The sequence below is a fragment of the Platalea leucorodia genome, assembly GCF_965183815.1.
Source record: "Platalea leucorodia genome assembly, chromosome: 8".
Taxonomy (NCBI): Eukaryota; Metazoa; Chordata; class Aves; order Pelecaniformes; family Threskiornithidae; genus Platalea; species Platalea leucorodia.
The window spans coordinates 35021385-35047467 of record NC_138830.1 but is presented as its reverse complement, the minus strand read 5'-3'; the positions used below and the strand labels follow the sequence as shown (position 1 = coordinate 35047467).

The 26083-nt window shown below is 43.8% G+C and overlaps 1 protein-coding gene across 14 annotated transcripts in view; it reads right to left on the bottom strand.

Annotated features, from left to right (window-relative positions):
* CTCF (CCCTC-binding factor) overlaps positions 1 to 22688 on the bottom strand; it is a 37135-nt gene extending 14447 nt beyond the window's left edge. For 2 of the 14 annotated variants that reach the window (XM_082320005.1, XM_082319993.1), the window contains exons 1-5: positions 18632 to 18822; positions 18121 to 18270; positions 13893 to 14005; positions 10017 to 10144; positions 3319 to 3415 (exon numbers count right to left, since the gene is read on the bottom strand). In XM_082320005.1, coding sequence (XP_082176131.1) covers positions 3319 to 3321 — 3 coding nt within the window. In that variant the 5' untranslated portion in view covers positions 3322 to 3415; positions 10017 to 10144; positions 13893 to 14005; positions 18121 to 18270; positions 18632 to 18822. Of the gene's footprint in view, positions 1 to 3318; positions 3416 to 10016; positions 10145 to 13892; positions 14006 to 18120; positions 18271 to 18621; positions 18823 to 22520 lie in introns of those variants that run through there. The other 12 variants (XM_082319992.1, XM_082320004.1, XM_082319999.1 and 9 more) reach the window with 11 other exon arrangements.
* Positions 22689 to 26083: the final 3395 nt, after the last annotated feature.

Genomic DNA, 26083 nt, shown 5'->3' with positions numbered 1-26083 from the left:
AATATCAGAGGCAGTCTTTGGCTATAAATTTTAAAGGCACAAAAATAACATACTGTCAAAAGCACAAAGCCAACCTTAAAGAAAGTATTACATTTGAGAACTGCAGAACTTTTCCAGGAAGAAAAAGCACTAAGAATTGAGCAGAGCTTAAGTCTCACTTGGTTCATGTCAAACAGCTACTATTTCCTGCATGTTTAAATTTCTCTGAACAACAAAAATAAAAAAAAAAAGACATAATTGAGTTAGTCATTTCTTGTAATCAGCCTGGAGTTCAATTCCTGCTCCCACTTCTGGGCACCTCCTGGCCCCCGAGCAGAGCAGATGATGATGCACAGTGCCCTCTTCGGCCCAAACGAGCCACAGCAGGCAGATGAGGCTCAGGTAAAATTTTACTTCAATTTAAACGATGTGGACTCAGAGCTGGTGGACCCTAACGCTTTCTCATGGTACCTCAGTTAAATCTATCTACATAGTCATAAACAAACAACAATACTGAAGCTCAGCATTTTGGTGGGCCTTAACTGTAACTCTGAAAATAGCTGCATACAAGAACACCACCAAGATTTTCTTCCAGCGTTCTTCTCTGCAGTCAGGGTAAAATACAAAATTCCTGTATTCTCATTCTGCAGGAAGGTTGTTTCAAGAGTAATAATAGCTAAAAGAAATTATCATTTTGTAGCTGTCTTTTTCCCCAAATGAAAATAATAAAAATCATAGTAAAGAAGTATTTCCTAAGACTACATCTGTTTCAAGTGGTTTACTTCGAAAAAATGAAAGCAGATTCCACAACCATATCAAATACATTCCCTGCATCAGGACACAATTTATTATACCCCTCACTGAAGCGTTAAAAAGGTACCAAGGTCAATTCTACTTCTGAAACAAGTAACAAAAATGCCAATTTCTTTACACAGCTTGTGATAAAGTTCTGATTCCAATTCCAGACTTGACAAGAGACTTCCACATTCTCCTATTAGATTGACTGGCTTCTCAGACTAGCTAACGGAATCTATTTAACCTGTCTTGTGAACTCAATGCTTAAATCTCACATCATACTACTTCCAAATATCTACACTTAATCTTGCATACTCATTTTTGAAATACACAGGCTTATATACATAAACATGAAACACAGCTGCCCGTCTTCATGAGCTTTAAGAACTGCAAGACATGTCATTGTTATTATTTTTAGGGAGTCCTTGCTTTTACTCTACTGCCTTTTCTAGTATCCTCCACCTTCTGTTATGAGAACAATATAGTTCATATTGTTCTTCAGCCTGCTTAGACTAGGGATGTCTATTAATGTGCAGTCTCGCTATTCATTATGTTGTGGGGAGCAGCAGTCTCCAGGGGGCACCAGATACCCAGAAATACTGACATATGGCTTCATGTGCACTCCCTGCAGGGATCCGGCCTCTCCTTTCCTTTACCACCCATCAGCTTTTCAAGTCAGAGCAAATCCATATGGACAAACAGCTGAAGTACACAAGATGATGTAAGTACTTTACACTAGCCAGCAGGCAATCAGAACGGAGCACTGGTCTTTGGCCTACAGCAACTGCAAAACAATTGGAGCAAACTGTTTTTCAATTATCTCAAGTATTTGCAGAGAGAGAGAGAGAGAGAGAGAGAAGGAGAAGGAGAAGCCTCTTCAGGTGACCAAAAGTCTCTGAACAAGAAAAGGAAGAACAGAGCTAAACAAAATATAAGAATGTGGCAAATGGCTGGAGGGGTAATAACAAAAGATTTAAGACAGAGAGAAAAAATGGCAAAAGTCCACTGCAGAGTTAATGCAATTCCACTTTGGTGCCTTGTAGAGGAACAGAGCAGAGGTCAGCAACCTTGACACAAACACATGCAGCTCTGAGCAGCTCAGGTGGGGCTCTCATAAGGACCTTCACATTAACTACTAATATCAAAGTTGATAACAAGGCTGCTAAGTCACCTGAAAGCAAGCCAATGGGCCGAGATTTGCAAGTGTCCTCTAGGGTCCTGCAGAAGCAGGTCCTCTAGCAGAGTGATAGGAAAGCTTCATCTCCCAGACTTGCACATTAGAAAAACCCTGTGTCCACCAAGGAACAGGTCACTCACATGTGAAGACTCTGGCATATGGCTCACATTGTCAAGAGGTTTGCCAGCCTAGAAATGCAGGCTTACACTGAGACCAAATAAAACACCTGCAGGCAAGACTTTGTTCAAAGGATGCTCACAATGAGGGGAGTACACAATGTGCGAAGTAAGTGGCAGGACTCTTACAACCATTCGGTAAAGAAACTAAGACACCCCTATTTCTTCCAGCTCCCTCTCTTAGGGACGCTTCCTTCCTACCCTAGAGTTACCTGTCGCTACTCGCAACATCCTCCTGCGAAAGCCAGACCCCAAAGCAGCAGACCCGGTGAAGCACGGCTGTCCTCCAGCGGCGAGCCACATGCACTGCAGCAGCGCAGCCGGGACCGTCTCCTGCCACCTCCTCTTTCACTGCCCTCTACTTCATTCTGACTCGGACCTCCTGTACTCCAAAATTCAGCACATGCATGAGCATCTACTCCTGCCTATTCCGTGCTATGCACTACAGTCTGTTCCTCTTAGTAGAAGTAAATTAATCTGAAAATGACTGGTTTTAAACCAGGCTCCTGCCAGCCGGGGAAATGTTACAGTATCTTAAAGAAAACTACAAACCACTCCAGGTTATATTAACATCATAACATACAGAAATATGCAGGAGGAGTCTTGATTGATGTCTTGGCCAGCTCAAAAATCTTGCCAAGCTGCCAAGATTTCTCCCCAAGAAAGTGTGGATTTTCAAATTAAAATACTTCTACAATTGGGAGGACACAGGATGGCCTCTAAACTTGAGAGGAAAGGGGGCTAGGCAACATGTATGGGCTCTTTCCTAAGCTCTCTGGAAAGACTCTCCTCCATCTCTGCTGCGGTGAGCTTTGCGCTGCCTGTCCATGTCATTTCTCAATCATTCTGTTTCAAAGTATTTGCTAGCTTTTTTCCTTTCTTTTTTTTTTTTTTAAACTTAATCCTCCTTTTTCAAAGTGGGTTTTAATTTTATATTTATTGGAACAGTCACCAGAAGATACCATCAGCTCACTGGATGCGATCCTGCAGCTTGACGATTATTCTCCATTTCCACTAATTTTAATAGAAGTGTATCTCCCTCAACTTTTTACAGATTTATACTCCTAGAAATTACCCAGCCAAGTTCTGAGAAAAAGTTTCCAATATTTCAGAGAACGTGTCGTTTGCTACAACTAAGACCATTATAGCGGAATACTAGGAATAAAAACTGCTGAACATATTTTGTCTTACCATTCTCAGAACCTTTTATTTCTGGCTTTTATCTTCAGCTCTCTTCCTACCAGTTACTGTACCTTATACCAATAGCTTAGTTCCACAGTGACTGAATCTAAAAAGGAAAATAAAGCAGGAGGTTAACAGAAGATGATTTGGTACATGAAGACTGAAAAAAACCTGAAAGAGAAGAGCTTCCAGAATAAGGAGAGTGACCAAGTAAAGACCAAAGAACATCTGAAATAAACACCACAATTCCCATGTAATAGCTCAAGCTAGTCTTTACGCACATGCCTGCTCAATGGGCTCTACCAACTCAAATGAGACACCGCGTCACTAAACAGCTCAATGCACTGTCACACTCCAATCAGCCAGGTAAAAAGTTGTGATGTTCAAACAACAGACCTAAGCTTTCTCAAATAATTGATGGGCAGCTCATCTGAAAAACTGAAACAAGCAGAAATAAGATGGGGTAAGCAATTGATAAAACTGACACCTTATTCCAATGAAAGGAATCAAAAGGTTGCTTGAGAGAAAGTAATTTAATGCCAACAGCTCTACTAACTGCCAAACAGGATAAAGTCTCAGCCCAACTACAATGCAGCATTTTGCCATTCTGGGTCCCTTCCAAAAGCCTCACACTTAACCAGCAAAGCATTTAGCTTGAAGGTATAAACTCTTAACATTCAGAAACATGATTTACAAAAACTTCCAGTACAGCAAGGCTGATAAAACTCACATCATCAACACAAAAAGACTGAGAGACACAGCATTCAATTAATGCAGTCCTACAACAGCATTAATCTTAATTGTAGAAGCATTAAGGACAACTTGCTGTAGATGTCAGTGCAGACAATACAAACTCAGAGACAGATGTTTATATATTAGGCTGGCTAGTGCTATTGTATGTTTTTCTAGCTGGGTTATTTATAATAAAGCTACTGTCACAAAGAGGCATTTGCCTGCCTCTCAGTCAATGTTAAAAAAACAAAGCATGAACTGCATCAAGCTTCACAGACCAAATAACAGCAAAATATTTATTTTTTGCCAAACAAGGCACAGTCTCATTAAAAACTGTGGGACATTCAAAGCAATTGAAAAGTAGCTTTAATGCTGTAACATACAGTTCACTTGGGGGGGGATATCAATGGAAACAATGAAGCCAAATGGTAGCTGTCAATAAATTTTTGGCATTCATAAAATAATGAAAATAGCAGCAGCTACATTAGTGCAAGCAAAAAAAACCCACCACCCTGCAACACATTTAGACTTTGAACTCACGTCAACCCACATACACATCCCACTCCAAAATTGTCATGACTTTGACACATACGGATTAGCCACTTATTAAAATTGATACAGGAGTGGAAATAAAGCATTATGTTAAAACATGAGCCTTATGTTTCTTCTGCATACCCTGTGAACCTTTGAAAAATAAAGAGAGGAATAAGCAAAAACTTCACCTAGGAGTCTACAGTTATGCAGTATTTCTGCCACTTAAAGCAGGAGAAAGATTTAAAAAAAAAGCATCCAACAGCGTTATGGACAAACAGGCTTTTTTTTTTTTTTCCTGCTTGCCATCAATATGTATGTCTATGTAAATATTTAAGGACATTAGCAGATGCAAAGAAACTGCAGGAGTGCTTGGCCATTCTCCTTTCCCCATCACGAAATAGCCGTATGTATCTTCTGAAAAGCCTCGCAACTAAGCATAGTCAAAGATAAGGCAGTTTAACAGGGAGGCAGCCATTGCGTTTCCTCCAGCAGGACTTCCCTGACTAAGAGATGAACATGGCATGAATGTAACCTTTTCTAAAGCCAACAGACATATATAAAACACAAAGCATTTAAGTATAGCCTTTCCTCGCGCTGCTCTTATTCACTATTCACTACAATTGCTCCCAATCTCCTGGGCATATCAGTAGCACCCGTAGATGGGCAACAAATCCAGAATATGAACTAGGTGTACGTGCAATCTCTTCTCAAAGCTCCCCTCTCTCGGTTTAAAAGCATGCCAATTCTTGTTCTCCACACAGTGTGGCACTAGAACCAAAAAATCCTGACACAATTGGGAAAGTGGTAGGAAGATGCTTGAAGAGCTCTGCATAGGGCCACACACCCCCAAGAAAAGTTTGCTAGCTTGGTCTCAGCACTTCACAAAACACAGCTACAGAGCTTTTGAACTCAAGGTTATTCTTGGAGGAGTTCAGCCATGGTACTACACTCAAGAGGCTCAGCTGTGCATAAAGCCAGAGCCCCACAGGTTATCCAGAACTCAGATTATATACAGAGACTGAAATTTCGTAGTAGACTCTTGTCCATTTCTATTGCTAATTGCCCACAGAAATACAGAGAATTAATAGGGGTGGAGTTACTTAAGCATCCAATTATAAATAAAAGTTGTACAAAAGCTTAAGAATCTTGTGATGAATTCTTCAGGAACAGGCAAAAGAGCAAACCAACTTAATCCTCTTTTTTCTTTTAAAGATAAGCCTAGGAATGTGAAACTACTTAAAGCTCACAAAACTTCAAGGAACAGGTAGCATCCTGTGAATAACTTGAGCAAGGATATTTTCACAGTGCTATCACATGCAAAACATGAAAGATTTACTACCAACAGCAGAAACTAGAAAGCTGGGATAAGTTTCTTTTATTAAGTAATTCTCTCATACTGGAAACTTAAAGCTTTCGTTTGCCCACTGCATTAAATTCCATATCCACTGGTTATGACTGCTATGCCCATCTCCAGCTGTTTTCTCATTTCCTCCTTGCCACTTACAACACTGGCACTGAAAAAAAAAATATCAAATGTACTACTTCACAAACATCTGTTACAGCTTTAAATAAAAAAAGCTGTCTCATTAATTCACTATTAAGCAATTATTTTGAGAAGTATTCTAGCATCTTGGAGAGAGTAAGGAAAAGAAAAACCAAGAAACCTAGAACAGAAGAGTGACAGGACTTCATCATGGGTTAATAAATGCTTGTGCTTTTTCTATGTACGTAAAGGGGCCTGTCAATGTGAAGAGGCCCCAAGAAATATGTAAAAAAAGCTACAGGAATGACAGCTTCAATTGCAAACATATAGTTGTAGAAGGATGGTTTCCTTAAGTACTGACCCTGCAAAGGGACCGGATGCAGACAGACAGCTTTGATAGTGTCCTGCTGGCGGTTACCTAACCCAGGTGTCTGTGCTGGAAGGCTGGCCTGCCCAAACAGGGCAGGGAGAAGAGTACATTCTTCCAGAGTGTGATCCAAAGCTTTTAAGTGGATCCCTACACTAAATTACCATCTAGAGGAACCCACCTTTCTCCCCATTAACCAGATAGGAGACCAGATTCTTAACTTGCATAATGGTTTCATAATCCCTGTAAGACAGGAAAACACAGCGCTGTTGCCAAAAGAGCTGCTCCCACCTTTTCCCTTCCTTTGCATTGACAGAGTAGTTCACTCACCACAACGAACTCAATCAAGAACTAATTTCAGCTGAAAACTAATGCAGGAAAACCAGTTAATTATGTTAGAGCACATTCAGTTCCTGATCCGATTCCCCACATGAATGCTTGGGCACGGAGGTAAGGGAGCAGGTTAAGAGTGCCAGGGCCACCTTAAGCAGCAGTGCCAGCTTAAAGCTCTAAGCAAACCACAGCACCAAGAACCTTGCATCCCAGAAGCTAGGTGGCTACACTGAGCTGTGTCCCTCCACTTTGTGCCATCCTGCCATCCACCAAGTACACACTCCAAGTGAAATTGCTTTCTCTCAAGCATCCTGCAACCCTCTGGGTCACAGCCAGTTTGTGGGCGCCTTCCTGTTTAAAGTCAGTAGCATTTAACTGTGATCAAACCCACACACGACTGTTTTATTCAATTAGTTGTTAATTGCAAACCAGTTACCTTTTACTTATGCTTATGTGAAGGTAGCACACTTTGGGCCAGATGCTATCAAAAATAATCTTTACCTTTTACCCTTAAGAACTCCCAAGTGCACAGCCAAGCCATCTCCCTGGCTACAGGACATTCATTACCCACAGCTAGCTCGCTGTCGAATTAGAAGCAAAATGCATCCCGTGACATTTCTACAACTACCTCCAGCCTTTTATTCCCCTCCCCCACCCTTTTCTTTTTCCCCTCTCCTTCTGTAACCTACAAAAGTAATCTGCCTAGTTGCTGCTCCTGCCCAGGGATCTTAGCAGAGCTCTTTCAAACATACATCATGTCTCAAAATAATTCAAAGTGATGAGAACCTTCAGTCAGCACTGACCCTTATCTTTCAGTCAGCGAGAAGCACACACCTGTGGTTTTCTGCAATTACTCGGGATAAAGTTAACCTGTTACTTTGGATGAAGAACTCAGGGGAAGACATGTGCAAAACATGAAAACAGTCCCCCAGCAAGACAGAAGGAAACTCAATTCCATATCGTTCCTCAGCTGTTTGCAGAACAAGCTCCCTCTTAATCCTTGCACCTGACAGTGGCAAAAGGCCCCAGGATCACGGCTCTTCCAGAACTAACACTGCTAATTCTGCCATAATAAGCTGTAGCCTGCAATGGAGAGGAAAGCATAATACAACAATGTCAACTGCTTGAAAATTGCATTGTAAAGAAAAATAAATCACTGCAGTTACTGACAACAAATCCCACACATACTCAAGTCACTTGGGCCATAACTAACTTTTAACTTGACATGGTAAGCCTTAATGAAGAAAGCAGTCTGGTTGAAGCATTTCAGCTTTATTTCTTCAAGTATGACTTTTTCCTTGATTTTCCTTTAGATTTGGAGAATTAAAGTTCTATTGAGAAGGTAGTAGGGACAATTTTAGTAAATATTCTTTGTTTTAAACCTTGTTCTATTCTTCCTTAATTTCTCCTTCCCTATCTAACATTCTTTTAAATTTCAGTTCTAAATTTTCCCTATTTCTTCCAATAACTGCTAGTGCAGTCTCACTAGATGACACTAGTTCTTTAGTCACACACAGAGTTCTCTAGTGAAAGTGGGGAAATGTGAATTAAACATTTCCATAATCAACCATTTTTTTTGGAAACGTTTCCCTTTAATATATTAAGAAAGGTATTTTATTTTGCTAACCTGACAGTTCATTTCAGAAGGATAAACATGCCATTTTATCAGGTGTAAAATACAAAGAGATTTACACTTTAAAAGTAGCAGTCACGGAGGAATTCATTTTCAGCTAATGCTGGATCATGAAACTACTCAGTCCCCCCCTTTTACAGTTCTTCCTAATATAAAAACACCAAAGGAGCTCACAAAAGACCACTGGAATACTTGAAGGTAATAAACTGAGAACAACGAAAAACTATTTCAGGTTAAAACAGCCTGTAAAATCCACTGCCACAAAAAGTGAAGTCTAATATTGTAGGTAGATACCGGAAAAGGTTAATAGTTTATCAACAAGTATTTGCGGCCATTTTCCCCCCTGACATATTAACTTAGGCTTTCATTTAGGCTATTAGCAAACTGCTAACAGCAAAAAAAGGTGTTTCTTCAAAATCAGTCAGACCAGAGCAGCGTTCTTTGGCCATCTGACACGGTGTTGCATGAGATCAGAAGAGCAACACCAGACACTACCACACCTGAAGAGACCAGTGCAACAAGTTTCATGGCATTCTGGAGACTTCATAATAAGCTATAAGTATTTGGATTTTGTTTTCCTCTAAGGCTTCGTCTAGATGAACGAGTACCCAAGAACAAACTTTTGGGGAACAGCTATTCCTTTTATTTTCCCACAAGTACTCATTAAGCAGTGATACCCTGCCTGGACAAGGGAATTCAGGCTTCAAATCAGAGGAGCAGGAAGCGCCCATCCCTGAGATGGTAACATGGGTCCTACCCCATGAACAACAGCTGCCCATGCAGTAACTATTAGTCACCTCACAAGTTACACCCTGCTGCATATAAGCAAAACTAAAGTCACTGCTAGTTAGCTTAATGTCAGGCTGTCAAATGTAGAGGTGTAGTTTACTGTTGTTGCAGCAGGGACAGGAAATTCCAGGAGAGTTTTGAAGACACTTAAGGCAGAAGGGTGGTGGACAAGACAAACTTCTGGAGCCTAAATTAAGTCATACTTGGTTTTGAATCACAGATAAGTTCATCTAAATTAATAAGTGTTGGAACAGATGTAAACAGAATTAAACCCAGGTGAACCCTAGACAGTGGTCCTCATGCTTAAGTTTTAAGCAGTTTAATCCATTTTACACACACATCTAATTCATTTGGATTCGTGTGTCAAATATTCTTATACACCAATCCCTAGAAGGGCCTTTACAATCAACCTTCAAAGCAGATGAAGCAAAAAAAGAAAATTCCCACAAAGGCACTTGACCTTGGAGGAAAAAAGCCTTTCCACCAGAAGCAAGGCCTCGCTTACAAACACACTAACTCTTGTCAGAGAAGCCATCCCTGCCTTTAAACTGCCCACTTGTTCCCACCCACATCACCCCAACTATTCCTCGTGTCAGCACAAGCGTTTCTAAGACTGCAGCTAACTGGTCAGGAAACTAATCCAGGCCAGAACCCACCCAGCCAAAAAGATACTTATTTCCATCCAGACCAGGTCTCTGGTGTGCCCAAACACTCAGGCCAGCCAAAAGAGAAGCACGGCAAGAGGGTTTCTTCCAGCACAGTGTAAGCTTTAAGTGTTCAGGAAACTACTGCCTCAGCATGGAATGCATACCACACTTTAAAACCCCTTAATTTACATTTATGTTCTTGACGCTTCTGCACTTCTGCCTGGACTGATTTGTTCTCTTCATGCTGGCTATTCTTCATGCAGCTCTTGATGTCAGAACACACTCTGGAACAGAACAGATGAGTTGTACTAGTGAAACTACATAAAAGAGAAAGGGAAGAGAAGGGGGGGGGAGGAAAGCACCATTTGAATGTTAAATGCTTGTTTAACAGAAAACGTGTAGTCCCACACCTCTAAGAAGAACAGCATTGATAACTGCTTGAGGACCCCTTCACTTATCAGAAAGGCCTTAAACAAAACCAAGAGTATTTTAATTGGCTTTAATACTTTTTACCAGGAAGAATGAACTCATTTTACAAACTCCTCTCTCTACCTCTTCTCAAACTCTTTAGCATTTATGGTTCTTACAACCTAGAACTCCGTATGCTTCATGTCAAATTAAGAATGCAATATGACATTTTAGGGCTGGTTATGCCTACTTCAGATGTCCTTTTCCTCCTGTGCTGTGGAATACCAAATCACAACACAAAAGCAGTTTTTATTGTTAAAGGGGTGTAAATTAGACCAAGTATAACCCGTTACATACTGTCAATGCAGCAAGTAACGCTATCAATAAAGTAACAAGATCAGCTCTAACAGACTTCTAACCTTGCTACTGTGAGGAAGAACAGCCTCAGCTCATTGAAGAGTTGCAAAGCTAGCTTTGTTACCCTAATCAATTAAGGGCTTAAAATATTCACATTTACAGAACTAAAATATTTACAAGACAGGACATTATTTCTTATCTGTAATCCTTTTCAGTCCTCAATGTGCATACATACTAAAAACCCTGGGAACAGTAAGCAACTCCACAGGAGTAATTCTCAAGCAAGGCACATATTCTTGCTGCACTCAGCGATGTGGGCCAACCAGTGTTGAATTTCACACCAGTTCTACACCCTTTGAGTTTAAGTACTCCCTCCCGCCCCCCCCACCCAGTTCTTCTGTCATTTATTTAGTACCAGGCACTCAAGTCTGGGTTCTGGCTGCATTTTTAACTTGGCAAGTCTATTTTTAATTGTTTATCAGCTTCAAAGAGCGCTACTGATAAGAACTTTGTTGGAGCTGGGGATGCTCAGTGATAGCAAGCTTTTAAAAAGCATTTGGAATTGATCTCTCTTCATTTAACACTTACTCTGTAAAAATCACATATGCTATATACATTCACTGACCAGAAAAGGGGCATGCTCAGAGGATACATGGGGTGTACTCCACTGCTAAGGGCACATTAAGACTGCTGACACAAGCTGCATCCTTGCCAGGTTCAGTGCTGATGAGAGCTTGCGCACACCGGTAAGCATATAAAATAGTTACTGTTAGTAGCTGAGTTTTTATTCCTGACTTGTGACCCTGGAGAAGACTGCTATTTCTCAAAATGTGAAGACTTGTAAATTAACACAGAGAAGCCTTAAGAATGAAGGACTTCTCCCTTCAGAAGACACTTGATGCAAAGCGAACACCTCCTGCGTGGAACTATCATCTCGGAAGTTTCGTCACTGAACGAAACACACCAGGACTCTTCAATAGAGTACATTTAATTGAATGGAAGCATGCTTTTATCCACTGCTATTCTTTTATCCTAACTTTGGTTTTCCTCAATTTTTGAATCGAGAAATTGTTTTCTTCCAATTTTCAAAAACTAATCTTCTGCTTGGCAAATGACTCAACAGTGGAGAGATCTGTTTTGAATACAGATTGTACCCAACCTCTTAGTAGGGGAAAAGATAAACGAAACAATAATAATTGTAGTTCTTTTCCACACTATAGACAACACAAATTCAGAATAGTTTATCCACAGAATCTGTATCTGCAGATTACAGCTGATGGTGGGTTAATGCCAAGCACAACCATCACTCTTCTCTCTTCACAAGGTATTGACTCTGCTTAAGGAAATAGCTTCCTGGAGCTTTTTAAAGAGATGTTCTGAAGTAAGCAGCTCAGACGCTACTCAAGGAACATCAGCCTACTCATGTACAACCCAAGGAGCAAAGTTTCCCAGCAAATATACATACAAGGCATACTTGTTCTGATCTACTCCATGGTAGTGTCCCAGAGGGAAGAAAAGCCACTCCTACCCTCCTTTACAGGAAAGAGAGCCGATTTCTGTCACAGTAACCAGCATATTTTCTGGCATAAAATACCTTGCATGAATTTACATTCCAATCAGATCTTTGACATATGGGCAAGGTTTGATAAACTTGAAGGAAAACAGCGATAAGCTGGAAATCTAAGTGCTCCACATGCCCATTTTTGAGCTTAGTACACTGACATACACTGGAAAGAGCCCATTAGGGGGCTGACAAAACAATGAGGTGGCTAGAGTACAAGACCTACAAGAGCAGACTGACACAGCTGCGAGAAGGCTAAGGGGAGATCTTGCTGCTACCTTCAACTACCTAACAGGAGAGCAAAGAGAAGATGAAACCACACTCTCGGAGGTAGACAGTGAAAGGATGAGATGCAACAGGTAAGCTGCAACAAGAGAGTGGTCAAGCATTGGAGCAGGTTGCTCAGAGATGTTGTGGAAACTCTAATCTTTCAGCTATTGAAAATATTTGCTAAATACAACCCTAAACAACCTCATCTAACTTCAAAGCTGGCCCTGCACTGAGCCAGGGGTTGAACCAGGGTACTAAAAGAAGTCCCTTCCAACTCAAATTACTTTACCATTCTCTGGCACTATATAAAATGAAGGATATACTTAAACTTCAAACACAGAAACAGTGAGGGGTTTTTTTATCTATCCAGTTATAACTATGATGCTTTTAGGACAGAGATGTTTACTGGTCTCAGCATTTGCTTCCACGCAAGTTCTAGAGGACCTGGAACACTTTTACAAGATTTCAAACACTGACCGGTTCTTTAGCTAATGTACAGAAGTACAGTCCTTCTCAGCAATCTACTAGTGACCTGCACTTTCAGAGTGGTGAATATTCAAAGCTGCCTAATATTTAATTTGAGAGCAGCATTAGAAGAGCACAGGCTTAGCGTATCATTGTTAAGGAGACACAAAACCACATGCGATACGAAGTCAAAGGGCGGCTGTACAAAGATCAACATCAGACAAGGCTCCTATATGAACTTCAGATACAAAAAGTGGAAGCAGTACTGACAAAGGACCTTGGTTTTGGGGTTTTTTTTGTTTGTTTGTTTTTTAATCTGCAGGAGAAAACCCAGGGCCACAATGAGTAAATCCAAACTAATAAAAAAGAAAAATCTGTCCCTGAAGAAACAAGGACTACTGTGTGCTCTTTTCTCCAGAATCTTAACAAGAGCTTATATCTTGAGTGCCAGAAGGTGGCTGAAAAGGCTCCCTGGCTGCCAGCATGGGACAGCCTGTTTGAAAAGGCAGCTCTGGGACAAGAACAAATGGTAAACAACTGCACTGGATCAAGTACTTCTAACCTGGAAGAGCCAGACTGATAACAGAGCAGGACAAACATTCAATGCTCTCTCCCTTCTTTGAATCTGGTGGAGCTGGAGAAAACATCCCCAAGGATGCACAAGCCACTCAAAGCAGATGTCTCCAAAAACATTACAGATGTCATGTCAAGCAAGTCAGACATCTGACTATTTGATAGTCTGCTCCATCATACTGTCATGGAAGCTGCCAAATTCTTCTTCATGTAGGTCAAAACACTGGTAGAACAGGGAGAGGATGCAGCTGCTTCAACAGGACAAAACTATTTCCACACACACTACAGGAGCCAAGGATAAACTACTCCGGGCTTATATAATGCTCTAGTAGCTCAGAGTAGGTAGGAGTCAACAGTGGTCATTCCTGAGCAGGAAGGAGAGGAGTGCATTGATATGGAAGGCAGGCAAGGATCAAGAAATCAATGAGTACCTTTTGAGTATTCAGTATTGCCACGGGAAGCGATAAATCTCTCTTCAAAGATCAGAAATGGCAGTAAGTTATATACTCAGCAGGAATGCTGGATAACACTAACTTCTTCCATCCTCCAAAAAGAAAAGAAAAGAAAAAAGGTTTTAATAATCTGATAAGCTTTGACTGGAACTACTAGCCTTCAAAAATTTGATTTTTCCAACCTGTAACCTGAAAACTCCTGAAGTGCCTCTAAAGGGTTCTCTCACAGTACATACTGGGAAAGCAAGACTAAAGTTTATGATGCACCTCCACTGCAAACCGTTTAGCACATAGAAGCTACTGTTTAAAAACATAGTATTGTTACACTTACATCAAGTATGTACAACCCAAAACAGGGGGACATTTTTAATTCAGTAGCATTTCACGCTTCCATTTTAGATCTCTGGATGTTAGAGGTGGTTTCAAGGAAACAGCTTTGCAAATCACAAACAAAGAGACAGTGAAACTACACGAGAAGGTGAAGCCATTGGCCAAAAATCACTACTGGTTCCACAGCAGTGAAAAGCTCTTGCAGGAGCCAGTCCAGAACAATGATGTCTCTCTTTCAACATTAAACAACAGGAGAATTCAATTCCCTTGACAGTGATTTTAAACATACAGCAAAGTTTACTGCTCTATTTCAAAAGAGTAAAAAACATTTACAAATATCCAAATGCTGCCATTAGTACTTGTGTTCTCAACCACCTTTTCAGAAAGCCTCTACTTACCCCCAAAATATTTTGAGGCATTGTTCCACAAAGGCTTAAATCAAACTCAGAGCTGCAGTTTTTCCACATCCAGTTGCCCCCCACCTTTTTTTGGGGGGACAGATGGATACACACAGGAAGCAAATTCAGCTGACCAACTCATCACCTGGCAATGCTATTTCCAGCACAGAAATGGAAGGAAATGGGGTCACAACAGCCCCAATGCAAGCCAACTTAATCTTCCAGGGAAGCCATGACTTTTACTTCCCTAAATGCATTGGTATTATTCCCAACATAGCAATATATAATGGGTTGGGAAAAAAAGAAAAAAATTCCTTTCTCCAACACTATAATAAAAAAATAATGTCCTGCAGGGACAGATCAGTGTCCATTTAGTCAAGCAGTCTGTCTCCAAAAGCTCATGCAGGAAACGCTGTGTAGGGAGAGCAGTCACGTCTGTGTTTTACCACCCTCATCCCAACACCCAGCCATGGGACTACAGATCTTGACCTTTGGACCTGCTGATCCCTTTCTAAACCTACAGTGTCTCCACAGTCTCTTACCAAAATAGGTTTTCCATCAATTGTGGTGTATTTTCCCCATTTCTTCCTCCTACAAGGTACAGGCTCACCGCAAAACTCACTGCATCTCTCTAAAAAGTTGACCTTGTGTGAGTGCTAGGAACCACACTACAGAGTAGCAATCAGACTGGACACCGACTGAATTTCTGCAAAGCACGCAAGTGGTAGCAGCAGAGCTACCCTATTTGCCTTCTTACAAACAGACAGGAGAAACCAGAATTGCCAAACTCAAGCATCAGGTGCTTCTGTTGAAATTACCATCCAGAGGAACACATGGATTATATGCAAGTTAGCTCTGCAGCTGAGACAGTTCTCAAGCTTACACTTCCCCCTTCCCACCTTTAACATTTGTAATACATGAGAAGTACTTTTAGCTTTCAGCAATCTCCACCTAGAGATGCTTAGTCCATCATCAGGCTACTCACTGTAACATTCTGGAGAGCTCAGAAAGCGGCAAACACTTGTGTCAAGTCTCCACACATGATGTATTATCGTAGCTCAAAATTATTAAGTGTTGTTTACTCCTTCTTCCACAGCTTTACTCTCCCCAGTTTCGTTCCTGATTAATTCAGTATTTTACTCAGCACCCACTTTAAAATGAGGATCACTGCATTATAAAATAACTTCACACAATACATATAAATGCAATATATAAAATATGCTTCAATAGACAATTTTGTAAAAAATATAAAATAAATAATAATTTTACTAAGCTATATTTTCTGAAGTGGATTCAATAAAAATCACCTTGCTTCACCCTCACTGAGCATTTCCCATGCTATGAACTGGGAAGGAAGAACGCCTTTAGCGATACAGGTTTGGGACTGACTGGACAGCAGTGTTACTGACAAGGTCCTAGGGCTACTTGGTAGACAGCAAGCTGAACTGGAGTCAGCAGTGAGCCCTGGCAGCAAAGTAGTAACATTTATCCTACCAACAGCTCACTAATACTAGAGCCACAGATAAGGATTTTTTACAGTCACAAGTTTGGACTAAATATACGGGACACTGTTTTGACACGCCTCCAATATCTATCAATACCTGCTTACTTTCTTTTGTTCAGAAGATTTTACTGGCTTGATCATGTTCTAGATTACGGAAAAGTCCTAAACCTCTCTCTGTTCAAAAAGAGGGAAGCTGATGAAAGAGAAGAGGAGCTGCTCCCCATCTTTTTTCTTTGGTGTGATCACCTCTCATTTGATCACCAAGTCTGACCTCTTGTGAATTACAGCTCTCTAAATGTATATGAAACAAAAGAAGCTCAGTACCTTGCAGCTGGCTGAAGCAATTTTCAGAATTTTTTCCACAATCTTGATTCAAAGACATTAAGAAATTAAGAAATACACGATTGCTCTTCATATCATAATCCAATGGTTAATCACCTTCACTGTGAAAAAATTAGTCTTAATTTGAACTTCTCTGGCTACAAACTCTTTTTGTGTGTCAGCAAGATTAAAAAAAGCTCACTAATACGTAGTATTATCTTGCCAGGGAGATATCTGAGGACTCTAATCAAGTCACCTCTCAGTTTTGCCGAGAAGCTGCACAGTAAACTTTTAACACTTCACTGCATGGCATTACTTCTTAGCTCGCCATCAATCTCCCTTGCAGCCAGTAATTTTTTTGTTTGTTTTTTTAAGTGCTGGTGCCAGACCCCTAGGTAGTATTTTGGTAATGACTTCAACCCACCCCACACAGGCAAGAACGCATCTATACTCATTCCATTAATGCACCTGAGAACTACATTAGCTTCTTTGTCACAGCATCACCTTGGAAACTCATGTTTAAGCTGTTTATCCACTATGACTCCAAAATGCAGTTCAGCCACTGCTTTCTAGGATACCACGTGGCTTGATTTAAATTCAGCTGAATTGCCTTGTTCCCAGGTGTATAGCTTTACATACGGCAGCCTTAGCCCACACATCTGAATGGAACTACTTCACCTGACAATCATGATGGCTGCCTTAGTGCTATTTGCCTTTCCACGAACCACAATTTTATCATGCTAAAGTTTTAAATCAACAGACATTTTGCACCAATAAAATCAGTAATGAAAACAAACTGTGACAAGCAATTACCAGTTTTTGCTGAACACCCATGGAAACTATTCAGTCCTGTACACCCCCGGACTATACCTGAACTATCCTGAACTGAACGGCATTCAGTACTAATTTTTATATTCTGTAAGGTCCTCAACATCAAGAGATATATCTTTAACAAAGTCAAATAATAAACATAACAAGCTCTAGTTTCCTTAAAGTCTTATTTACTAGGATTAATTACATCCTCTTCTCTCCTTGTTAACTAAATTCTGTACTAAAACTAAATGGGAGAGCTGGTAATAACGTAAACTATACATGTATTAACATCATGCAGTGCTGGTCAAATACCCAAGGTAGCTCAGGTGACTCTGCACAGCACTACATTACTAGCTGCCATGTTCATCCACTCCATCTCCTCCTGATACATCAGCACTTCTCCAGCCTGGAATTTCCCTAGTGTTCCCAAGTGCATCAACTACCCAATATTACTTCCATTACTACAGCTAGGGATATTCCAGTGTTAAAAGTGGAAAAAAAATACACTGGCCAAGGCAAACATCTCTCTCAACTCCCAATGTACTTTGGTGGTGGGTTTTTTTGTTTTTGTTTGGTTGGGGTTTTTTGGGGGGGGAGGGCGGGGGTGGGTGGGTGTTTTACATTTTGTCTTGTGGGTTTGGTTTTTTTGGTTTTTTTTTTTTTTTTTTTTTTTAAACACACACAACAGAGGAATTTCAGAAGCTTTCAGAACAGCAATCTAATTCTAAATACCTGAAAGAGGGAATAAGGATTACTTTGACATCCCAATTAAGGCAAGTAATATTCTTTATATAGTTGAACCAAGCTACTTTCTCCTCTACTTTACAGATAGCTACTTTACCTGCTGATGTTTGAGAGACATACAAGCTTCTAATCATGATGCATATTAATAAAGACAAAGGTGTATTTCATGCTCCAAACAATCTGTGATTTGGCTTCTGTTTTGTTAGAATTTGACAAGTTCAATGATGTCAACAGAAATTTTTAGATTCTGGGGAAAAAAGAAGAGAGGTAAAATAAGATTTGCAGTATAAGCTGAACTTAGTTCACAGTCTCTTTATTCAGCCTTTACATTTGAGTGAAGCTTTTCGGTGAAACCCAAGAAGCTTTAGAAACATCATGGGTTTGTTTCTAGGGCAGAGGAACAAGACTATGCCCACAGCTGATTGACAAAACAATACGTATTTGGGCATACTACCTGAACTACAGGGTGTAAAGAAAATACCCTGGAGCATAGCTTGCTTCACTGCTACCAGGACAGTAGCCCTCCCCGGTGTTACCTGGTCAGCACATCCTAACTGATCACTGCACTTCTTGTGCTTTTAAATGCTTTTAAACATACCTGGCCTCACCTCTTAATATCAACGCCATACAGCACACTGAAATCCTCAGGTAGCTCACAGTAAAAAGCGGGAGGGCTGGAACCGAAGGGTCTCTAAAAACAAACCTTTACATAAGAAATGCAACTGTAAACATCTGTGACTCACAGCTTAGTCTGTAGGGATAATTAAAAGAATAATTCTTCAGGAACCCATTCTATCACAGATCTCCCTTAAGTAACACACATTAACTGCGCCATTCTTGAGAGCTGTCTCTGTACTACTTCTGTATTTTCACCTGTTAAGAGCCACATTGGAAAGACATTAAGACTTGATAGTTTCCAAGTTTTTACAACACTAAATGAGGGAAATTTCACTTTAGCTTTAAATTTGTATTAGACACCAAAATCAAGTTGTTCAGTGTACAGTTACCCGAATGTTAATACAACCTGAAACATAAAACTCCCTATCTGCCTCATGCTTATTCTACTCTTCTTTTCAAGATTATTTTTGTTAATCAGAAAATACTGAGATCACTCAGGTGAACAGCTGATTAGTTTTCATATTAATTATCTGTCTAGAATAAGCATATCTCATTTAATTCCTGAAAGATAATGGATGGAGTGAAGAGGGAGGAGCAGCAGAACAGGGTGTTTTAAATGAAATTCAAATATCCTTCAGTACAAAAAAAGCAACACCTTCAGTTAAAGTCAGGACAGGACAAAGATTCTTTCTAAGTCTCAGCAAAAAAAAACCTGAAAAAACAAAAGCCATGTTCTGAACCATTTTTATAAGCAGTAAATATAACCTTTGAACAAAAAAAATATGGAAATTTCCTGCATCTGTGTGCATCTCTAAGCCCATGTAGCATTGCAGAGCAGTAGAGCTTGATACTGTATTGAAATGTCAAGGTTTAGTATGACAAAGACTGAACTGGGCATCTGAACTAGAGCCAAATGGATGAACAGAGGTTTAAAGTTAAGCAAACAGATCAGTACAGTTCAGTAAGTTAAGACAAACAAAACAACCACCAAGTCAAAGCTTTGGTTTCTTTCAGCTCCACTGTGGAAGCTGGAGCCTAGCAAGTTCAGTCAGCGTGAGCCTTCATGCGTGCAGGTAGCAGTGGTGGCTGTTCCTTATCACACGTATTTCTAGAGCATGTACAAGCACAGGAAGAAGCAATATTTGTGATCCTAATGCGCTATTACTACCTTGAGCATTCTCTCTCTGGTAAAGAAGAGGTAAGAGAAGCAAGAATTGCCAGGATGGGTAAATCAGGGAGTTTTTATGCAAACATAATCAATACATATATCTGAAATAGCTAACGTACAAAAAACTGTTCAGACACAGCAGGAAGAGCTATCCAGAGGTCAGAGCTCAACACTGCTTGCTGTTACAAGTGATGAAGAATCTGTCAAAGTGTGAGGGATAAGGGCAAGGAATAGGTTGGCTCTTCTCAGAGAGCAGATAAGCCTAATTAATGCTCAACATCTGACTTCCAAAAATCTTCATTAGAAAAGCAGGAGTTCTTGGACATGAAGTACTAAGGGGAAGAGAAGAAATTAAGTTCCGGAGTAGGCTCTACACAGAAATTCCTAAGCAAGTTAGTAATCACATATAATTAGATTTTTCAGGTAAATGCTGAATAAACACAAGTATAACACGGGTCAGCTTCTGGCATTTTCAAGACAACAGCAATGGTACCACATCAGGCAGGTATCAACCTGCAGCTACAAGAGCTGGTAACAATATGCACAAATTAGCTACAGTTCATATTCAAGATAGAGCCTGCTAATACAAAAAGCAGTTCTTGAAATAGCTCTTTCCCTCAATAACGCTGCAGGCACGAGCTGCCAGCAAACTTAACGCTGTAGTGACAGCTCCCCAAGCTCTGTCCAAATTGGACGAGACTTGCTGTATTATTTCAGTCGTAGGGCCACTTGAGGCTATACGAACTCAAATTTTGCACGTTTTGCTCAGACATTATTCCTCAAAAATATCCCATGAAGTTTCAAGAGCATTAATGAAGCAATTCTGTGCATCCTAATATGCTTTCTCATGTACACCGTAAGTACAGAGGACACTAAAATTGAGCTAAAATTTCCAGAAGAAAAGAAAATGGAAGTTAAAAAAAAAATTCTATCAACCTAAAAAAAGAAAGCATTGCTTCGCCCTTATGCTCAAATTGCTCCTTCCTTGAGTCCTAATGATGTCTTCCATACTAAAGTAAAATGTTAGGTACGGCTTAAGTAAGAACAACAGCTTAAATACAGTATGGAGCTATTTCTTATACCCAAGGGCCTCCTGTAAATTCAACAGGCTCTGCACAAGCAGAATAAACTGGAGAACTTGAGAAAATATTTACACACTTCCTCCACTGAAAGAAAAAACACATATACTGGAAGTGGCAAACAGTATTTCAGATGCTTCTAATAACACCTCTGGAGTTTATTACCAGGATTCAACAACTGGCAGGAGGTGAGGAACAGCCATGCATTTATTTAAGGGGGAGGAAAGACCGGGTAAAAAAAATAGGAAGTCACAAACAGGAAAGCGAGCTCATTCTCACCAGCAGGCAAGCCCTGAGGATTACACCGAACAGAAAAGGATGCATACAACACGACAAAACCCCTGTATCAAAGCGATTTCACAAAGCTAAGGCAAGGCCAAATCTGATACCATATAGATAAATTTACTAAAGAAATTTAAAGTTGATGTAGAGAACAAAACGCAAAGTGTTTGGACACAGAGCATGTGCAATTTCCTCTTCTGCATCACAAAAAGAATCGGGTTTTGTGCTTCCCCTCCTCCCGCAGAACAAACCCGTGCAAGAGAGGGAATAAAACCGTGCTTTGCGATGGGCTTTCGGGCTCCGGCCCTAAGCAAGCCTCGGGCTGCGGCGGGGCGGCCGCCCTGCAGCGTGCCGGGGGAGGCCCGCAGCCCGGGCCAAGTCGAAGCAAGTGACACAACTTGTCGCCGGCTCGGTGGTGGCAGCCCAGCTGCGCCCCGGGTCCCGACCACGCCGCGGCGGCGGCCTGAAGCCCCGCGGGGGCCGCGGGCCCGGGGGTGGCGGTGGCGGGGGGCGTGCGGCGGGGCACCGGGAGCGGAGCCCGGGGGGCGGGGGGGGAAGGTTGGCGGCCGGGCAGCGCGGCGAGAGCGGGCGCCCCCCAGCCGTGCCCGCGTCCCGGTGCTGCATGGCGCTGCTCAGCCTGCCTTGCAGAGGGAGCTCGAGTCCCGCTCTGCGCCTCGCAGCGCCTCTCACTCCGCAGCACACGCCAGCGCAGCGAGGCGGCGGCCGGCAGGAGCGGGACACGCAGTCGCCGCCGCCGTCACCGCCCTGCGGTCAGGAGCCGACCGGACACCGAGGGAGGCCACGGGCAGCGGGCGGAGGGCGCCGGGGCGAGCCCCGCAGAGGTTCGCGCGAAGACGGCGGGAGGGCGGAGGTGGGGGGGGGGGGGGGGGGGGAAGCGGCGGCGGCGGCGGGGCGGGTGGGGAGCGGGCCCGGCCCGGCTCGGCGGGGCGGGGAAGGCGGAGGAGGGGAGGAGGAAGGGACGGGAGGGGAAGGGAAGGGGGGGGTGGGTGCCGGCGGCTCGCCCGGCGGCGAGGGGGCGGTGATCAGCCCCGGCGGGGCGGCGGAGGAGACAAAGGAAAAGAAAATGGAGTCGGGGCCGACGGCTCGGCGGCGGCCCGGCCGGGCGGGGACGGCGGGAAGGGAGGCCCCGGGCGGGTCCGCAGCCCAGCGCCGCGCTGTGGGGAATGGCGGCGGTGGCAGGCAGGCGCCGGCCGCGCTGGGGACGATAGAGGGAGACAAAGCCCCCTGCTTCCCCGGCGGCGGCCGCTGCGGGGCCCCAGCCGAACCGGAGCCCCATCGTGACACCTAGAGGCCGGAGAAAGCGACTGCAAACCCCCCGCCACTGCTTACCTGCGCCCGCAACCCCGCCGAGCTCGCTCCGGCCGCCGGGCCCCGCCGCCGCCCCGCGCCGCCCACGGGCCCCGCGGAGCCGCCGCGCCCCGCACGCCCCGCCGCGGCCGCCGCTAGCGCCCAGCACCAGCTCGCGGTTTAATCGCTCCACAGTCGCTTCGGACACAAAATGGCGGCGGGCGGGGGGAGTGCGCCTGCGCCAGCGCGGCTGCCGCGGCCGGCGGCCGGAGCGGGGAGGGGTGGGAGGGGGAGGAGGGAGGGAGGGAGGGGCGGCCGGCGCGCGGGGAAGCGGCCGCGCGGGGCAGGCTGGGAGCGGCGGGCGGGGTGGGAGGGGCGAATCGCGCGCCAACTTCAAACGCCCGTGCGTGCGTCCGTGCGTCACGCGTCGCTGAGGGTGAGAGGGCGGGAGGCTGCGCCGCGCCCGGCCCAGCCCGGCCCGGCCCCGCCCCGCCCCTCGCCCCCGCTCGCCCCCGCTCGCCTCCGCTCGCCTCCCCTCGCCCCTCCGGGGAGCCCGCCCGGGCTCTGCCGCCGGGCCTCCGCGGCACCGGCGGGTCGTCGGGAGCCCCGCGGAGGCTGCTGCTCCTCCGCCGCCCTAGCGCCTGGTGCACCCGACCGCGCGGGCTCTGAGGGCCCAGCCGCCGGCACCCCGAACCCCGGACGCCCCCGCCCGCGGCTCCGCACGCCGCTCCTAAACTTCGCATGACCTAAAACTGCCCCCTTCGCCTAAATGAAACTTGCAGGCCCACCAGAGCAGGAGGCTGCGCCTCAGCTCCAGGGGAAGGAGCTGGTGAGGGGGATGAGGCCCTTTTGTGCCTTCCTCCGCGCTGAGGACGGGTTCGCTGGTTGAAACACGGAAGCTTTTCTTAAGCTGGGAGAGTAGTCGATAGTGTCAGGAATGAATCACTAGGAAAGCTTTTGGGCAACTTTATAAATACCAACAAGTTACTGGAATTAGACAGTATTTGCATGGTGGTTTCAAAGGACCTCGGGCTTGCCAAGCTCTTCATTGAGTGGGACAAAGTGCTTGAGTTAGCTTCAGCACTGCGGGAATGGTGAATGTGGTGCAGGTATTTAGTAGAGAGCTTCTAGAGATGTTGACGAGGTTGGGTCTGGCCCATCAGAAGTTCGATGCCACAGCATTTTCTGTCCACGACTTTCCCCCTCCACTCCCAAAAGGTGGAAACGGCCACGGGATCCATAGTGAGATGCGTGAATTTGTATGAGAAAGCACGGGGGCTCGCGTGTCTTTCATTTTCCTCCGTTTCCTGTGTTGCTGAATCTTCTGGGTTTAACATCCTTTCTCATCTCCCGTAGCGTTGTTGCAGACCCGTAGCTGATTGACAGGCAAGCTGAGAGGAGGGGAGAATTCTATGAGCTCATGCTGCATCCTCTGTATTTTCTTACCATAAAAACATGTGCAATGGAGCTAGAGTAATGGGTTAAAATATTAATAGTTCAAAAATAAGATGCGTTGGAGGGAAGCTGCATTTTTTGCTCCTTTTACTCACCTGTCAATCCCTGGAGGACAATAAGGCCAGGAATTCAGGGAGAAGACTAAATCTAAAGAAACCTCAACACAAACCCATGCTAGTAGGACTAAAGAGTTGTAAGGCTGTTGCAGTTGAAACTGATATTAAAAATCTTGTCCCAAATTTTTGCCTCTTGAAATGTCACTGCAGGGCAGAGTAAAAGCTGTTCAACAGCCTAGGCTTTACCCCAACCTGCTTAGCAAGTGACAAAACCATCAGACAAACGTAGCATATATTAACATGGGTAAACTGCGCCCTTAAATCCTAGTCTGAATAACGCTTATGTCTTATTGAGCTGTGTCATGGAGAGGAGAAGGGTCTGCCGGGCTGCTGCTCTGTGAGGAGGGAGTTTGCCTGAGAGGTGGTGGTGAGTGAGAAGATCCTGACCCTGCTTGACGGGTTTCTCCTGCCTGAGCTCTCCCAGTCCTTGCAAAGAAGCAGAGCACTGGTGGCAGTGCCGTGGGCTGCGTTGTGAGCACTGATACTCCTTTTGGGGCTGTTGACAACCGAGACCAAGTTCCCTTCTGAGGATTATGACACCAGGCCAAGTCCATTAATTTGTTACGGCGGGGGAACTGTGGCTTACTGAGCAGCCAGAGGGGATGAGCTGTGTTGAGTCACGAGGATGTAGCTCTGTTCCTCCAGCCTTGCCTGAAGGAAAAAAAGTGACCATTGATTATGAGAGGTGGCAGGGGGCAGCCCACAACCTCTGGGGTCTTCATTGCATGAGAAATTTGAATCATAGAAACAGAATATCCTGAGTTGGAAGGAACCCACGAGGATCTTCTAGTCCAACTCCTGTTGGACTATCAAAAGCTTTGCTAAAATCCAAAAAAACCCACATCCATTGCCTTCCCTTTGTCTGCTAGATGGGTTAGTGTAAAAGGAAATTAAGTCGGTATGGCATGAAGAATCTGCTAAGAACATTCCTGGGGAAATGAGATTCTGTAGTGTGAATTTTTTTTAAAATCATTTACATTTATTCTAAGCTGTCAACCCATCAATTCTCATGCTGTAATTTTTGGGAGAATGGCGTAGTGTGTAGCCATGAATCCTGCTTCAAGCTCAAAACTTAGTTCAGGCACAAATCAAAATGGAGAGGAGCACTGGCTGTAAGTAAAATTACTTCTTATGCTCCTTTACTCACCCAGGGCTGGGAGTAAATGGGTGCTAATGATCCCTCTGCCTTTTGCTTGTAGCCATGCTATGGCAAATGGTTCTTGTCTTTTGTAGTAGGAATGTTGCTGCTTAGGAGACAGAAGTTGTTCTGTCAAACAGCTATTCCTGGACTTCTCCTGCCAGAAGTGTCCCAGACCATCTACCGGTGTGTGCTGGGACTCTGACCTATTGATCTTGGGTTTCTCACTTGGAAGAGCTTTTGAGCTGATTTGCAGAGGATTCAGGCCCCCAGCTTCAGTCCTAATTGTGGGTGCTCCTGCAAATCAGCCTCCAAGCTCGTCCAAATTAGACACCCAGAGGCAGATGCTTCTTCTAGAAAAGTTGCCCGAGCAAGGCCTTTCCCAGAGACGCCTTGCCCATGAGCAGAATGGCAAGAACTGAAGCCGAGGAGCTCCTGACCGCCTTGCCGAGGCACGGGGTGAGCTCACCCGCCTCATTCCCTGCTGTTCCTAACTCCATGCTTCCATCACCCTCACGCTGTACAAGCCCTCAGGAGTCACCACCCCTCTCCTCACTCAGCTCCAAGGAAGATAGTAGTCGAGTTTGAGAGCCAGCATTAAATTAAGTTTTGGAGACTGCCTGGAGCACACTTTGGTCTCTTATGAAATGAGGCCCCAGCTGTCACCCTAGGAGTGGTCCTTGGAGAACAAGCCTGTACATATGTGCCTGACAGCCCTGCAAGGAACACGTCAATGATCATGAGGAGGTTGTTGCTTTGCTGTGGTTCAACACAGACTGCTTAGCTGTTCGAATCATTTCTAAGTGCTCTAGTGAATGCCTTGGAAACGTGATTTCATACAAGCCTGGAATAAGGTGAGAGGTCCAACTTTGAGGCTGCTCAAACCGGAGATTCCC